Genomic DNA, 17,973 nt, shown 5'->3' with positions numbered 1-17,973 from the left:
GCTGTCAAAATGACATATTGTCTCATTACTCACTCCCCCTCCCGCCTGTCAAAACAATGGGGTCGGATGCTGCTTCCCCTCCATTCTATCTAATTATCTTTCTCCCTCATTCTATCTCTTTCAATCTGTCTCTCTTTCTATCTGTCTGTCTATCTCTGTCTCACAGGTACACATAAATACAAGTATACATAGTGTAAATTACCTAGGATAACCCAAGAAATCCAGACAAAGTGCTATACTCTGCTTGATGATGTGAGTAAACGTGATGACACAGTCTTGTGGCTCTCTCTGAGACAGAGAGCTAGACGGATAGACAGGGAGCTTGGCAGACAGACAAATAGACAGACAGAAATGTTAGTGTACCAGCAAAAACAGAGCGAGGGGGATGGTCATCTAATCTTTTCTTATCAGCTGCACCCTCCCCCACCCTTGTTTACGCTCATCAAACATCAGCTCTTATCAGATGTTGCCTCCCCTTATCTTGTCACTGTCATGGTGTGAACTGTTTTTCATGCTTCAAGGCAACATATTATTATTCTTCCTCTTCTTCTTCTTCCTCCTCTTCCTCCTCTTCTTCCTCCTCCTCCTCCTCCTCCTCCTCCTCCTCCTCCTCCTCCTCCTCCTCCTCCTCCTCCTCCTCTTCCTCCTCTTCCTCTTCCTCTTCCTCTTCCTCTTCCTCTTCCTCCTCCTCCTCCTCCTCCTCCTCCTCCTCCTCCTCCTCCTCCTCCTCCTCCTCTTCTTCCTCCTCATCCTCTTCTTCCTCCTCCTCCTTCTTCTCTTCCTCCTCCTCCTCCTCTTCTTCTTCTTCTTCTTCTTCTTCCTCCTCATCCTCCTCCTCCTCCTCCTCCTCCTCCTCCTCCTCCTCCCCCCTCCTCTTCCTCTGCCTCTTCTTCCTCCTCCTCCTCCATTCTTCTGGTATCCTGGGCATTGCTTTTGGTCTCAAACTCCTCAAAACCATGAAATTGATCTTCACTGACACTTCCATCTGTGTTAGAACATCACTTGGGAAGAGAAGAGTCCCAGATTTGTTGGGGAATCACATATTTCTTACTGCTAGGCATGCTGAAAAAGGACAACGGAAATGGCATTCCCACAATGCACCACTGGCTCCCCGATTTTTTTTTATGATGCACACTGACCATGGAGACCCATTCTCTCACATGTGGGCCTACCAGCTTTCTCCTGCTTGATTTGAAGCCGCTAGAATTTATGCATATAGATACGTCAGAAACAGTGGCGCGTAAGATGTATTTATATGGCGTAAACAGTCAAAGGGTTAAATCAAAAGACCTGCAAAAACCCCTCACAGTTATAAACATCTACAGAGTACCACAGTCAAACATTTATCACTTTAGTGAAAAACTAGGAAACATGATTGCTGATGCACACATGAATAAAGACCACCTACTACTAACAGGTGATTTCAACATAAACATACTACATGACCAGGACCCACAAGTAACCAAATTCACAAACACAATGAGTAACTGCCTGTTGCTACCAGCAATATCTAAACCTACAAGAATCTCCGAGACAAGCATCTCCTTAACCCTTTGAGGGTCGACAGGCCCTCTCCGAAACTCGTTCTCAGGGTCGGCCAAATTTAAAAAAAAAAAAAAATTATTTTCTCTTATGAAAAGATAGAGAATCTTTTCCCGATCATAACGACACCAAAAGTTTGAAATTTGATAGAAAACTTACGGAATTATGCTCTCGCAAAGTTAGCGGTCTCGGCGATGTTTACGGATCGGCGATTTTGCTCACTTTGAGCCCCATTTTCGGCCAATTTCACTGTACTAGTCGACAAAAAACATGAATATTTCGCTAGAACTCCATTTTTTCTATCGAATGGGTGCAAGAAACCACCCATTTATAATTTCAACTATCCAGTACAGTGGTCAGAATTTAGCAATTTTGCCAATTTCACACAAATTTCAAAAGATGCCAATTTCGGAATAGGGTCCAGAATAAACAAGAAAGACATTCCTGGCACTAAAATGACATTTCCTCTAGTCATTAGTCACGTCTCAAGGCCCCTCTTATATTCTTTTGCTTTCCACTTTGAATTTTTATTCTCACAAAAAATATAAGATTTACTGTTATGCAGACTACTGCATTAGTGTAAAAAATGGTATAAATATTATTGGTGCACTTGTGAAAGAATATTAGACTCACCAGTTGACGTGTATTGCACGCTTGGCACGATTTGTTTACTTTTGAAGTTTGGTAAAAATCGAACATTTCTGCTACTTTGAGCTCAATTTCAAGGCACCTTTCATTGTAAAACCAGTCAAAATCATCTCAATTTCAGTAATATGTCTTCCATTCTATAAAATGAGACCAAGAAAACTAGAATACAACAATAAATACTATACGAAAATACACTGCAAAGTCGCTGATTTATTAAAAAAAAATGGAAAAAGTTTTTTTTTTCTCATTATGCACCGTGTGCTGCAGGATTTTTTTTAGACTGTGCACACTGACCACATAGACCCATTCTTTCATATGAAGGCCTACCAGCTTTCTCCCACTAGATTTGAGGTCGCTAGAATTTATGAGTACTAGTACGTCAAAAACCCCTACGCATAAGACGTACTAGTACGACGAAAACCCTCAAAGGGTTAATAGACCACATCTGGACAAGCACCATATCCCCTTTAAAATCAGGCATAATCACGGACAACACTACAGACCACTACCCAACCTTTCTCATAACTAATCTGGGCAAACTACCACAAGACATTACTAAAGTAACCTTCAGACTACATAACGAGACAGCAGTTAACAACTTTATAGCAGCTATGAATAACATCGATTGGCAACATGAGCTTGAAACATATACAGATATGAATGAATGTATAAATAATTTTCTAAAAAAAGCCCAATGCCTCTACAACAGACATTGCTCCAGAAAAACTAAACAGATCACAGCAAAGAGACTGAATAATCCCTGGCTAACACCAAGCATCCTCAAATCCATTAACACAAAGCACAAATTTGAAAAACAGTATAGAATGGGTCAAATAACTAAAGAACAGTCGAGAAATTACTCGTCAACACTTACCAGCCTGATAAGAAGGTCAAAAAAATTGTATTATGAAAATAGATTACATAACATCAAAGGTAATATGAAAAAAAACCTGGAAAACTCTATCTGAAATTCTTGGAACTAAAAAGTTATCCAAAAACAAAGCAATCAAACTAACAAAATCAGATGAACCCCTACTCACTCCAACCGAAACAGCAAACAGACTTAATGTTTTCTTCTCCACCATAGGAAAAAATCTAGCAAACAAAATACCAAGCACAAACGCCCGTCCATCAGACTACCTCATAGGAACCTATCCAAATATGCTATTCCTAGCTCCAACCAACCCCACTTAAGTTATGCTCGTCATAAACACCCTTAAAAACAAGGCAGGTGACATAAACAACTTGCCTGCTTTTATGTACAAAAAAGCTTCTCAAGTATTGTCACCAATTATTGCAACGCTCTTTAACAAATCCATTGAATCATCTACCTTCCCAACAATCCTCAAAATAGTGAGGGTCACTCTGATCCAAAAAGGAGGTGACCAAGCTGACTTGAATAACTATAGACCAATATGTAACTTACCACTGCTCTCTAAAATCTTTGAAAAATTAATTCATAGACAGATCTATTCCTACCTCATTTCACACAACATATTAAACCCTTGTCAGTTTGGATTCAGAAATAATAAAAGCACAAATGACACTATCATACACATGCTAGAACTAATATATACCGCACTTGAAAAGAAAGAAGTCCTGCTGGGCATTTTCATTGATTTACGTAAAGCTTTCGATACAGTCAACCATGAACTACTGTACTCCAAATTAATGCACTATGGTATCAGAGGCCACTCCCTCAACTACCTAAAGCCATACCTTAGTAACAGAACTCAATATGTGTATACAAATGATGCAAACTCTTCCACCCAACCAATCACAGTAGGAGTCCCACAAGGAAGCGTCCTAGGACCACTCCTCTTTCTCATCTACATCAATGATCTCCCGAATGCATCACAGCTACTCAAACCCATATTATTTGCAGATGACGCTACATATGTATTTTCCCACCCAAACGCAGTCATACTAGCAAACACAGCCAATGCTGAATTACAGAAAATATCTGCCTGGATGATGACTAACAAACTTACCATTGAGAACATCTATACTTATTCATGTGCCTACTACATACACAGAACAATACATGCAAATATAAACCCCCCACTCAAACTTTTCCTCACCAACCTAAACAGGACACATGACCACAACACAAGACACAGATCTCTTTTTGATATACCTCATGTCCATATCACACTGTGTAAAAACTCTAAGCACATAAAGGGCCCCAAAATATAGAATTCATTACCAGAAGATATTGAAGTAACCCAGTCTGAAAATCAATTTAAGACTCTTCTCAAAAGCCACTTAATCACCCTAGACTAAATGCTAAATACTCAGTATACATTTACTCACCTATATACTCCCACATCATAAATGAAACAATCACATTGAACCTTTTATCCATTGTTGACAGGAATATAATTAAATCATCGTTTTTCACAAAAGCATTTTAGAATATAAATACGTATATCTTTGTATTATACAAATTTTGATTAATTTATAAGCCAATAATGTTAAGTTGGCCCATAATGCCAAGGCATAATAGAGGCTCATTTTGCATTGCAACCCACTATTGTATATACACAATCTCAATATACTGTTTGCAAAGACATTAAATAAAACACTTACTACTGTGCAATCTACATCTACAGGACCTTAAATTCCAATATTAACCTTGACCTAAAATGCTTTCTTGATAGTTGTGACAGGACCCACAGGCATAACACCAGACACAAACATCTCTATGACATTCCCCATGTCCAACTAAACCTTTACAAATATTCAATGTATGTCAAAGGCCCTAAAATCTGGAACACCCTACCTGAAAACTCTAGAACTGCAGACACATTCATCACCTTCAAAACTACCATTAGAAAACATCTTATCTCCCTGATACACCCTGTCAACTAATTACACAAGTACCACCTGGTGGTTCACACTTACACTCACTCACCCATTTGACCATAAACAGAAATATCAATCTCAGTCTTAAAATAATGAATCCTAACTAGTCATAAGTTGGCCTGTGATACTCCAATACTGAAACTATGTATTGTGCCAAAACAAAAGCATTCACATTGCTAAACTCACAAACTAGTATTTAGTCACTTAGCCATAATACCAACTTACCTCATAATTTGTAATATTTTAAATTAAAGATTTAATCTAAGTCTGCCCGAAATGCCTAGCCATGCTAGGTGTTCTAGTGGTACACTCTGTAATTATTATTTTACTACATGTAAACCACACAATAACCAAATTCTGTAAACTCAGCATTGTAATCCTTATAGAGAATAAACTTTGAATTTGAATAAAATAAATAAATAAATGAAGGCTTCACATTAAAATACCCATTAATGTGATTGTGTCCTGGGAGTGCCTTTTCCTCTTGAGTAATGTAGGTCCTCTTTGTCATTTTCTTCCAAAACAGGTGTGTTTCGTCACAATTGAACACTTGGGGGTTTGAATTTTTCAATGTCTACGTACCCCTTAAATTCATGCACAAATTTTTCAGCAGCCCGTTTGTCTGAACTGGCTGCCTCACCATGCCTTCCAACATTGTGTATGCCACTACGCTTCTTAAATCTATCAACCCAGACTCTGCTGGCCTTAAATTCACTATCAGCACTGGTTCCAGGAGTTTTCTTCACAAGAGCAGTATGCAACTGCCTTGCCTTTTCACAAATGATTATCTCAGAAACACTACCACCTGCCATAGCTTTATCCTTGATCCACACAAGCAACAACTTCTCAACATGATCGACTGTCTGTGGTCTATTTTTGGTTAGCATATCAACACCTTTCGCAACATCAGCTTCCTTGATTTCTTTCTTTGCCAGGACAGAAGTGATGGTTGACTTGTTTTATCCATGCATCCTGGCAAGCTCAACAAGTCGCACACCACTCTCATATTTTTGTGTTAGAGTAGGCCGTCATTTAGCACGGTAGCTACGTTCCTGAATATGCCGTGTTGGGTAAAATCACGTAAGATGAACTGAAGAACTCATGGGAAAAATAGGGTTATGTTCCTGGGAGCCCTCAAAAAAAAAAAAAAAAAAAAAAAATTTTTAGGCCTCCACATCTTACAAAAATAAAAGTGAATATGTAGTTGTAGTGAGAGAAAGCTGGTAGGCCTACATATGAAAGAATGGGTCTGTGTGGTCAGTGTGCACAGTATAAAAAAAATTCTGAAGCACACAGTGATGAGTAATGAGAAAATAAAACTTTTGACAGTGTTGTTGGTTTAAAACAGCAACTTTGCACTGTACTTTCATATGGTATTTATGGCTGTATTCTAGTTTTCCTGGCCTCATTTTATAGAATGGAGAACATATTACAGAAATTGAGGTGAGTTTGATTGGTTCCACAATGAAAAGTACCTTGAAATTGAGCTCAAAGTAGCAGAAATGTTCGATTTTTTTCCCAAAGTTCAAAAGTAAATAAATCATGCCATGCATCCAATACACGTCAACTGGTGAGTCCAATATTCTTTCACAAGTGCGATATTATTTATACCATTTCTACATTACTGCAGTAGTCTGCATAACAGTAAATATTCTATTTTTCGTGAGAATAAAAATTCAAAATGGAAAGCAAAAGAAATGTAAGAGGGGCCTGGGGATGTGACTAATGAACAGAGCAAATGTTATTTTAGTGCCAGGAATGTCTGTCTTGTTTATTCTGGACCCTATTTGAAAATTGGCATCTTTTGAAATTTGTGTGAAATTGGCAAAATTGCTAATTTCTGACCACTTTATTGGATAGTTGAAATCGGTAAATGGGTGGTTTCTTGTACTCATTCGATAGAAAAAATGGAGTTCTAGCAAAATAGTTATGATTTTTGTCAACTAGTCCATTGGAATTGGCTGAAAATAGGGCACAAAGTGGGCGAAATCGCCGATGTGTAAACATCGTCGAGACCGCTAACTTTGAGAGAGCATAATTCCATAAATTTTGCATCAAATTTCATACTTTTGGTGTCATTTTGATCAGGAAAAGATTATCTTTTCACAAGAAAAAATAATTTTTTTTTTCAGAAAAATTTTCGACCCTGAGAACATGTTTAGGAGAGGGCCTCTCGACCCTGAAAGGGTTAATTCATTCAGTCAAGTCATTCAGTAAGTCAGTCAAGTCTCTCAGTAAGTCAGTCAAGTCAGTCAGGTCACTCAGTAAGTCAGTCATTCAGTAAGTCAAGTCACTCAGTAAGTCATTCAGTAAGTCAGTCAAATCATTCAGTAAGTCAGTCAAGTCACTCAGTAAGTCAGTCAAGTCACTCAGTAATTCAATCAAGTCACTCAGTAAGTCAGTCAAGTCAATCAGTAAGTCAGTCAAGTCATTCAGTAGGTCAAGTCACTCAGTAAGTAGGTCAAATCACTCAGTAAGTCAGTCAAGTCACTTAGTAAGTCATTCAGTCAGTCAGTCAAGTCACTCAGTAAGTCAGTCAAGTCACTCAGAAAGTCAGTCAAGTCATTCAATAAGTCAGTCAAGTCACTCAGTAAGTCAGTCAAGTCATTCAGTAAGTCAGTTAAGTCATTCAGTAAGTCAAGTCACTCAGTAAGTCAGTCAAATCATTCAGTAAGTCAGTCAAGTCACTCAGTAAATCATTCAGTCAGTCAAGTCACTCAGTAAGTCAGTCACACAAACTCATGTTTACCTCTTTTTCTGTGTACAAAGTAACACTTCATTATGGCTACAGGTTATCCCTTGTCTAATATCTTTGTTTCTTTGTTAATTCTAAGACTTAAGTGCTTATACATATACCTCTTCTTGCCACTTTCAGCAACACTGGTATGGCTACTGGGTGTCATGATTGCTTGGCAGATACGAGATATAGTAATTAAAATATCATAACACAATTCACAAACACATCTGCCTTGTAGCAGAGAAAGACTGGACTGGACACACATGAATTATGAACGCTGGGATGGTGGAGTGGTGTTGGGGAGTGGTAGGGGATGGCGGGAGGGCTCCCTGGTTGCTCCACAACAAGGCGGCCGCTTGAGCAAAATAGAGTGTTTTTTTCCTTCCTACAAACTGAACCGTGTTAAACTAATTATTTGACGTGTTACATAAAACTGTGCTGCAGTTCTTCAATCGTGCAGTACCCAAATCATGCCAAATAAACTCGTGCTAAATAACAGTCTATTGTATTTCCTTTCTCACGTCTATCGTGTTTCTCACTTTCTTTACCACAGGGGTACCACTAGCAAGTTTCTTTGGGCCTATGGTAGCTTATTTCACAGTCGCACAAGCACCAAACACAATGAATTAATAGTGAAATGTTTGAATGAGTGTGCATGTTAATGTTCACTCAAGCATCAACAAAGCCAGACTGGCTCACGATGCCTGCTCGGGGATGCGGGCAGGCAGACAGGTCCGCTTCCCGGTGGTTCGAAAGATGGGGTGCGTTCGATAGTTGGGACAAAATTGGTTCGAAAAAAGTGATCGAAAATCGAAGCATTCGATAGTCGATATGTTCGAAACTCGGGGTTCCACTGTATATACGTACAAATGTACAGTCACTGTACATGTTCCTAGAAGTTCTGCAGCTTGTGGAACTCTTTGAAACATGGTTTCATACACAATGGTGTTTTACACTTCTCACACATAAAACGAATGTCTCTGTGTTTTTGTGGGTGTTGATTTGTGCACAGACAAAACACCTCGTCTGAGCAGTTTTCTTCAAAGTAGTAGCAGGCAGAGAAATTGAAATTGTGTACACCAGGGAGGTCCAATATGCAGCCCACCGGATGAACGTGGCTTAGTTGACCGTGGAAATTAGTACTTGGTGAGTAGAACCTAACCAATTCCCGGCCACTGCGGTTATGTAACAAATTCTAGCTAAAATGTTTTTATTTTCTAATAGTTGTGTTAGGTAGCTATCCTAGGTAAATGATCGTGTGTCATCATTCCTTCCTTCCTTTCCTTCCTTTTATCTTGTCCTTCCTTTCTTCCTTAATTCATTCCTTCCTTTCTTCTTTTCTTCCTTCCTGTCTTCCTTCCTTCCTTCTGGTTTCTATAATATATATACACATATATAGTCACTGGACACTTTTGTAGAACTGCTATTAGCTTCTGGAAGCTTGGTGTGTGTGTGTGTGTGTGTGTGTGTGTGTGTGTGTGTGTGTGTGTGTGTGTGTGTGTGTGTGTGTGTGTGTGTGTGTGTGTGTGTGTGTGTGTGTGTGTGTGGACTTGTAAATGTGCTGAGTCAGGGTGTGGCTGCTTTCAAAATAAATTATACCATCACTCACTACTCTTACCGCCTGTCAACACCTATGGAGTCCCATGCCTTCTTCCCCCACCTTCCTACCTACCTACCTACCTTCCTTCCTTCCTCCCTTCCTTACTTCTTCCCTTCTTTCCTTCCTTTCATCTCGTCCTTCCTTCCTTCCTTCCGGTATCCTGGACATTGCTTTTGGTCACAAACTCCTCAAAACTGTGAAATTCATCTTCAGAGACACTTCCATCTGTGTTAGAGCTATCACTTGGGAAGAGAAGAGTCTCAGATTCGCTGGGGAGTCAGGTATTTCTTACTGCTAGGCATGCTGAACAAGGGCTACTGAAATGGCATTCCCACAATGCACCACTGGCTCCCTGATTTTTTTATACTGCACACACTGACCATGGAGACCCACTGTCTCACATGTGGGCCTACCAGCTTTCTCCTGCTTGATTTGAAGCCGCTAGAATTTTGGCATATTAATACGTCGAAAACATTGGCTCGTAAGACGTATATATACGGCCGAAACAGTCAAAGGGTTAAGAGCTTGAACCTGCTTAACGTACAAAATATTTTCTTATATTATTGTGCCTACTGCATACATAGAACACCCTTCTCCAATATAAACCCTCCTCTCAGACTCCTTCTTGAGAACTACAACAGAATGCACTTGCATAACAGTTAGTTTAATATGTTTATTATGCACCCCATACCCATCCTGTGGGCGGTAGTCAAAAGGTTACAGAGGTACATAATTGGTCCAGGGACTGGACTCCAAAGTTTTGATAGCTGAGCAAGTTACAGAGGTGATGAATTCACAATTTACAAAGGTAATGAACTCACAATTTACAAAGGTAATGAACTCCAGGTAGGTCTAGTCACAATCATGACAAGTTACAAAGGTATTTACAGATTACAGAGGTACGTAATGGGTCCAGGGACTGGGCTTCCAAAGTTGTGATGGCTGAACTAGGTACAAGGTAATGAACTCACAAGTTACAAAGGTAATGAATCCTGTAAGAATGGTTACTTACGTTTATACATGGCTACAATCATGAACAAATTATAGTGTAATGAGCAATTCACACTTCCACACCCGGTCACAACTGTAGTGAGTTATTGGTGCAAATATTGATTGTTGAGACACACACACACACACACATATACAAATTCATATACACACACACACACACATAAACACACACACACACACACACACACACACACACACACACACACACACACACACACACACACACACACACACACACACACACACACACACACACACACACAGACACACACACATACACAAACTCATACACACACATGCACACACACTCATACACACACACACACACACACTCATACACACACACACACACACTCATACACACACACACACTCATACACACACACACACTCATATACACTCATACACATACACACGCACACACAAACACACACACACACACACACACACACACACACACACACACACACACACACACACACACACACACACACACACACACACACACACACACACACACACGGGAACCATACATAGTTTTAAGGCGAGGTATGATAGAGCTCATGGAGCAGGGAGAGAGAGGACCTAGTAGCAATCAGTGAAGAGGCGGGGCCAGGAGCTGTGACTCGACCCCTGCAACCACGAATAGGTGAGTACACAGGAGCTTGGACTCGACCCCTGCAATCTCAACTAGGTGAGTGCACACACATACACACACACACACACACACACACACACACACACACACACACACACACACACACACACACACACACACACACACACACACATGCACACATGTGGTAATGCTTTATTTACAGCTAGCAAAGTCAGGGTATTTCTCCAGAATGGTCTGCAATATAGCACTGTGGATAAAGTACTTTGCCATTTCTTGAACATTTATGAGCGAGTTGTTTCTAAATTCATTAATTTTATCACACTCCAGTACATAATGACACAGGGTGTGACAATAGTCCATCTGGCAAAGTTTACATTTCGTTTGGTCTACATCTGGTGGTGGTGATTTAACCTGCCAAAGATACTTGTAACCCAGCCGGAGCCGGGCAGTAGTGACATCCAAGAGTCTGCTTATTTTGTTGGATGCACCATAGACATGTGGCTCCTCCTGCATGATTGAATGATGATAGATGGACTCACTGGTGTCAGTCTCCCTGAGCCTTAAGTCCATAAAATTCAGTTGAAGTTCTTTTCGTATTATTGTTCTCAAACTACTACCTGACAAGCCAAGATTGTAATCTACTCCCTCTTTGAAAGCACAAGACACAAAACACACTTTGATATTCCTCATATCCATCTCTCCCTATGCAAAAATGCTATGCATATAAAGGGCCCTTAGATCTGGAATTCATTGCCTGAAAATACACTAATACAAGGCTCCACTTAGAAATCACCTCATCTCTCAAAATTAACAACACAAATGCTATAAAACACTACTCAAAAATTGCCACATTTTTTAAGATTATTTCAAAACTAAAATGGTCTCAATCTCATTATGTATAATGTGCTAAAATACAATACTGTAACTTGTTATTCAACTATACTTGTTAATTTAATTACTGCTAAACCACTGCTACCTCTGTTGTTGTATAAAAAACAGTGTTCAATTCGAACCAACTACAATATATATGTCTAGTATTAAGTACCGTAGTCTGTAAACCGTTAGGCTTAGTATGCCCAAAATGCCTCGGCATGATAGTGGCTTTCTTTGCACGTTGCAAATCAGTATTGTAATTACACATTGTAAACTATGCAAGGAAATAAACTCCTTAATCCTTAACCCTTAAAAGGCTTTTTACATCTATGTAAGAATTCATTGCAGTATGCCTTAGTTTTAATACAGTATAACATGGAAAACCATTACGGGATTCTTTTAATTCAGATTTTTATTTCTTTGCATAGTATACAATGTGTGATTTACACATTATAAAATACTGTTGAGAACAAGAAAACCAGTAACATGCCTGAGCATGTCATAGATCAAGGAGTGGTAAATTTTAATTATGCATTATTTTGAATTAGTATTAGAAAAGGGTAGAATTTTTTTATAATTAATAAGATTTATAGTAGAAAAAATACATGTATTACAATTAGTACAATTTACAATATTACAACAGTACAATTTTAAGAGTGTACAGTGGACCCCCGGTTAACGATATTTTTTCACTCCAGAAGTATGTTCAGGTGCCAGTACTGACCCAATTTGTTCCCATAAGGAATATTGTGAAGTAGATTAGTCCATTTCAGACCCCCAAACATACACGTACAAACGCACTTACATAAATACACTTACATAATTGGTCGCATTCGGAGGTGATCGTTATGCGGGGGCCCACTGTATTAATATTAGATTGATTTAGTTGTCTTAAGTTAATTGGGATTTCTTGAGTGTAGTTTCAAATTGCTAATTTCTTAAGTGATTTCAGACATAGGATAGTGATGGTATTGTTAAGTTTGGGAGAAGAGATGATTTTTAATGTACTTATTCCTGTTTATTGATCCACTGTGTATTCTTATCTAATAACTCTCCTCTTCTATTTTTAACTCTCAAGTCCATGCATTCTATAGGCTTTCTCAACTTAATTAATTTCACTCCAAAACTTTTTCATATTCTCAGCAGAATTTGTTAGCAGCATCTCACCCATTCTCTCATTTACACTCCTTCATCACTCTGTTACATTATTAATTATTATTCACTTTATGTATTCCTTTATGTATAAATGGAAAACAGGAATTAATAAAGGGGATGTAAATAGCGTGCTAAAAATATCTAACAGACAGGACTCGCAGCAATGGTTTTAAATTGGAAAAATTCAGATTCAGGAAGGATATAGGAAAGCACTGGTTTGGTAATAGAGTTGTGGATGAGTGGAACAAACTCCCGAGTACCGTCATAGAAGCTAAGATGTTGTGTAGTTTTAAAAATAGGTTGGATAAATACATGAGTGGGTGTGGGTGGGTGTGAGTTGAACCTAACTAGTTTGTGCTACTAGGTTGGATCCTGTGCTCCTCCCTTAAGTGACGTGTCTGACCTCGCTAGTTCAGCGAGGTCAGACGACCAGTAAGCTTAAGGTCACTGGGTCAGTGAGCTTAAGCCGGTGGGAGAATTGGACCTGCCTCGCATAGGCCAGTACGCCTGTTGCAGTGTTCCTTCTTTCTTATGTTCTTATTACATTCCTAGTTATTGATTCATTATGTATTCCTATTACATCCCTAATTACTGATTCACTTTATGAATTCTTATTACATTCCTAGTTATTTATTCACTATGTATTCCTATTACAGCTGTAATTACTGATTCACTTTATGTATTCCTATTACATTCCTAATTACTGATTCACTTTACAGCTTTTTGAGGGTATGAAAGCTTTTCGTGGTGTTGATGATGCAATCAGAATTTTCCGGCCAGATAAAAACATGGAACGTATGAATCGAACGGCAGCTCGGTCATCTCTTCCCACTTTTGATGGTAATGAGTTAATCAAGTTACTAAAGAAACTTATAAGCATAGATCAAGAATGGGTGCCACATTCCGAATCATCTAGTCTCTACATACGGCCTACCTTAATTGGCACCGAGGTAAGTGTACTTTTGTATGTACAGGTGCTCCTCAACTAATGATGGTTTGACTTATATTTTGACTTTACAATGGTGCAAAAGCAGTTATTTTAGAGATGAAGCTTAAGATAATAATCCAGCATGAAGGTGGAAGTCCATCACTTATACATTCATTTATTTACTCTAATGCTGGTGTATTTAGTTGGTTTCAGTAATTATTTATTTATTCACTTATTCATTGACAGTAGTTATTTATTTACTTATTTAGCATGTTTTCATTTTTGACTTAAGATATTTTTGACTTATGATGGGTTCATTGGAATGTAACCCCATCATAAGTTGACGAGCAACTGTACTACATTGTATATTGTGATATACCTAATGTGTCCTGTATGTTTTGTTTGGTGTTGTGAAACACACACATGTACCTGATGATTCCTGGGGCCAGTGTCATCATGGCCTTGTCTCACACCAGGCCTTTAGGATGACATCCTGGTCAGTCTTCCAGGCTGTTTCTTGTAGTTCACACACTGATGTAGGCATCATAGTCTGGTTAATTAGGAATCATTTGGAAAAAAATTGTCAAGCATTGTTTAAAACAGTTACAGGCTTTTAAATACGTAATTTACATTCGGAGGGTGTTGAAAAGCTTTGGACCTCTTATGCTCATTAATTTCACACTGTACCATTTTTTTTTTCAACGCACTGGTCATCTCCCACCAAGGCAAGGTGACCTAAAAAGAAAAGCAAACTTTTTATTTTAACATTTAGTAATATATACAGGAGAAGGGGTTACCTACTCCTTGCTAAGTAAGTTTATTCAGGTATACACAAATACAGTTACATAGATTATCATACATAGCAGCATATGTGTAGAGAACCTAGGATAACCCAAAAAAGTCGGACAGAGTGACTTATTTCCACTGGGGTCCTTTTACCTTATTATTATAATATAAAGGTTATAATATTTTCTTACTATTCTATAATGAAGATAACATCTTATTATTATACTAAAAAGACTATCTACTACCCGAGGGTCATTAAGATTATCTACAATACGAGGGTCATTACTAGGAATGGCTTACGGAGGAAAGACTCTTGTCCACATTCCCAGGGAGATGAAAGGAAAATAAGAACAAGAAACTATTAAGAAAAATCAAAGAAAACTCAGATGGGTACTCACCTATTTGTACTCACCTATTTGTGGTTGCAGGGGTCGAGTCTTAGCTCCTGTCCCCGCCTCTTCACCGGTTGCTACTGGGTCCTCTCTCTCCCTGCTCCATGAGCTTTATCAAACCTCGTCTTAAAACTACATATGGTTCCCGCCTCCACTACATCACTTTCTAGGCTATTCCACTGCCTGACAACTCTATGACTGAAGAAATACTTCCAAACATCCCTTTGACTCATCTGAGTCTTCAACTTCCAATTGTGACCTCTTGTTTCTGTGTCCCCTCACTGGAACATCCTGTCTTTGTCCACCTTGTCTATTCCGCGCAGTATTTTATATGTCGTTATCATGTCTCCCCTGACCCTCCTGTCCTCCAGTGTCATCAGGCCAATTTCCCTTAACCTTTCTTCATAGGATATTCCCCTTAGCTCTGGAACTAACCTTGTCGCAAACCTTTGTACTTTCTCTAATTTCTTGACGTGCTTAATCAAGTGCGGGTTCCAAACAGGTGCTGCATACTCCAGTATGGGCCTGACGTACACGGTGTACAGTGTCTTGAACGATTCCTTGCTAAGGTATCGGAACGCTGTTCTCAGGTTTGCCAGGCGCCCATATGCTGCAGCAGTTATCTGGTTGATGTGTGCTTCCGGAGACATGCTCGGTGTTATACTCACCCCAAGATCTTTCTCCTTGAGCGAGGTTTGCAGTCTTTGGCCACCTAGCCTATACTCCATCTGCGGTCTTCTGTGCCCTTCCCCTATCTTCATGACTTTGCATTTGGCGGGGTTAAATTCGAGAAGCCAGTTGCTGGACCAGGTGTCCAGTCTGTCCAGGTCTCTTTGAAGTCCTGCCTGATCCTCATCTGATTTAATTCTCCTCATTAACTTCACATCGTCTGCGAACAGGGACACTTCTGAGTCTAACCCTTCCATCATGTCGTTCACATATACCAAAAATAGCACTGGTCCTAGGACTGACCCCTGTGGGACCCCGCTCATCACAGGTGCCCACTGTGATACCTCATTACATACCATGACTCATTGTTGCCTCCCTGTCAGGTATTCTATGATCCAGTGCATTGCCCTTCCTGTTATATGTGCCTGATCCTCTAGCTTCTGCACTAATCTCTTGTGAGGAACTGTGTCAAAGGCCTTCTTGCAGTCCAAGAAGATGCAATCAACCCACCCCTCTCTCTCGTGTCTTACTTCTGTTACTTTATCATAAAACTCCAGAAGGTTTGCGACACAGGATTTGCCTTCCATGAATCCGTGCTGGTTGGCATTTATACTTTTGTTCCATTCCAGGTGCTCCACCACTCTCCTCCTGATAATCTTCTCCATAACTTTGCATACTATACACATCAGTGACACATGTCTATAGTTTAGTGCCTCTTTTCTGTCTCCTTTTTTAAAAATGGGAACTACATTTGCCATCTTCCATACCTCAGGTAGTTCCCCAGTTTCCAGGGATGTGTTGAAGATTGTGGTAAGTGGCACACACAGCATATCCACTCCCTCTCTAAGGACCCACGGGAAGATGTTGTCCGGTCCCATTGCCTTTGAGGTATCGATGTCCCTTAGCAGCTTCTTCACCTCATTTGTATTTATGTCATCCAACACTTGTTGGTATATTTCTTGCTGGTGTCTCCATCTGGACTGTCCCCCCAGAGGCCTTCCTGTCTCCACTGTAAATACTTCCTTAAATCTCATGTTGAGCCCCTCACATACCTCTTGATCATTTCTTGTGAGTTTTTCACCTTCTTTCCTCAGCCTTATCACCTGGTCTTTGACTGTTGCCTTCCTCCTAGTGTGGCTATACAGCAGTTTCAGGTCAGACTTGACTTTCGATGCTATGTCATTTTCATACTGTCGCTGGGCTTCCCTCCTTATCTGTGCATACTCATTTCTGGCTCTTCTACTAATCTCCTTATTTTCCTGGGTCCTTTGCCTCCTGTACCTTTTCCATTCTCTTGTGCACTTAGTTTTTGCTTCCCTACACCTTCGGGTAAACCAAGGACTCGCTCTGTTTCCATAATATTTCTATTTCCCTTGGGAACAAACCTTTCCTCTGCCTCCTTGCACTTTGTTGCTACATATTCCATCATCTCGTTTATTGATTTTCCTACCAGCTCTCTGTCCCACTGAACCTCCTGCAGGAAGTTCCTCATACCTGTGTAGTCCCCCATTTTATAGTTTGGCTTTTCCCATTCAATTCCTGTTACCTTCTCCACTTGTAGCTCTACTATATAATCAAAACTCAGAACCATGTGATCGCTAGCTCCAAGGGGCCTCTCGTAAGTAATGTCCTCAATGTCTGAACTGCTCAGGGTGAACACAAGATCCAGTCTTGCTGGCTCATCCTCCCCTCTCTCTCTGGTAGTGTCCCTGACATGTTGATGCATGAGGTTTTTAAGTACCACATCCATCATCTTGGCTCTCCATGTTTCGGGACCCCCATGTGGCTCCAGGTTTTCCCAGTCGATCTCCCTGTGGTTGAAATCACCCATTACCAGTAACTTTGCTCTGCTCGAGTGAGCTCTTGCCATTTCAGCCAGTGTGTCCACCATTGCTCTGTTGTTTTCTTCATACTCCTCTCTTGGCCTCCTGCAGTTCTGTGGTGGGTTATACATCACTCCAATAACTGAGTTCTCCAGACTGAATTGTACCTACTATGTAGTCCCTTTCTCCAATCACATCCATGCCTTCCATTTTCTCAAATCCCCATCGTTTTTTTATGAGCAGTGCAACCCCTCCTCCCCCTTTACTCCTATCTTTCCTCAGGATCTGATATCCCGGTGGGAAGATTGTGTCTGTTATTGTCTCA

At 39.9% G+C, this 17,973-nt stretch overlaps 1 protein-coding gene across 1 annotated transcript in view; it reads left to right on the top strand.

Annotated features, from left to right (window-relative positions):
- Bcat (Branched chain amino acid transaminase) overlaps positions 1-17,973 on the top strand; it is a gene marked incomplete at its 5' end in the record, with an annotated part of 78,735 nt that overhangs the window by 23,693 nt on the left and 37,069 nt on the right. The window contains one exon of the mRNA XM_070098513.1: positions 13,770-14,000. Within this exon, the coding sequence (XP_069954614.1) occupies positions 13,770-14,000 (231 nt within the window). The remainder of the gene's footprint in view (positions 1-13,769; positions 14,001-17,973) is intronic.

Source organism: Cherax quadricarinatus, chromosome 62 (genome assembly GCF_038502225.1).
Source record: "Cherax quadricarinatus isolate ZL_2023a chromosome 62, ASM3850222v1, whole genome shotgun sequence".
Lineage (NCBI taxonomy): Eukaryota > Metazoa > Arthropoda > Malacostraca > Decapoda > Parastacidae > Cherax > Cherax quadricarinatus.
The sequence above is the reverse complement of the archived record's forward strand: the minus strand, read 5'-3'. Positions and strand labels throughout refer to the sequence as shown.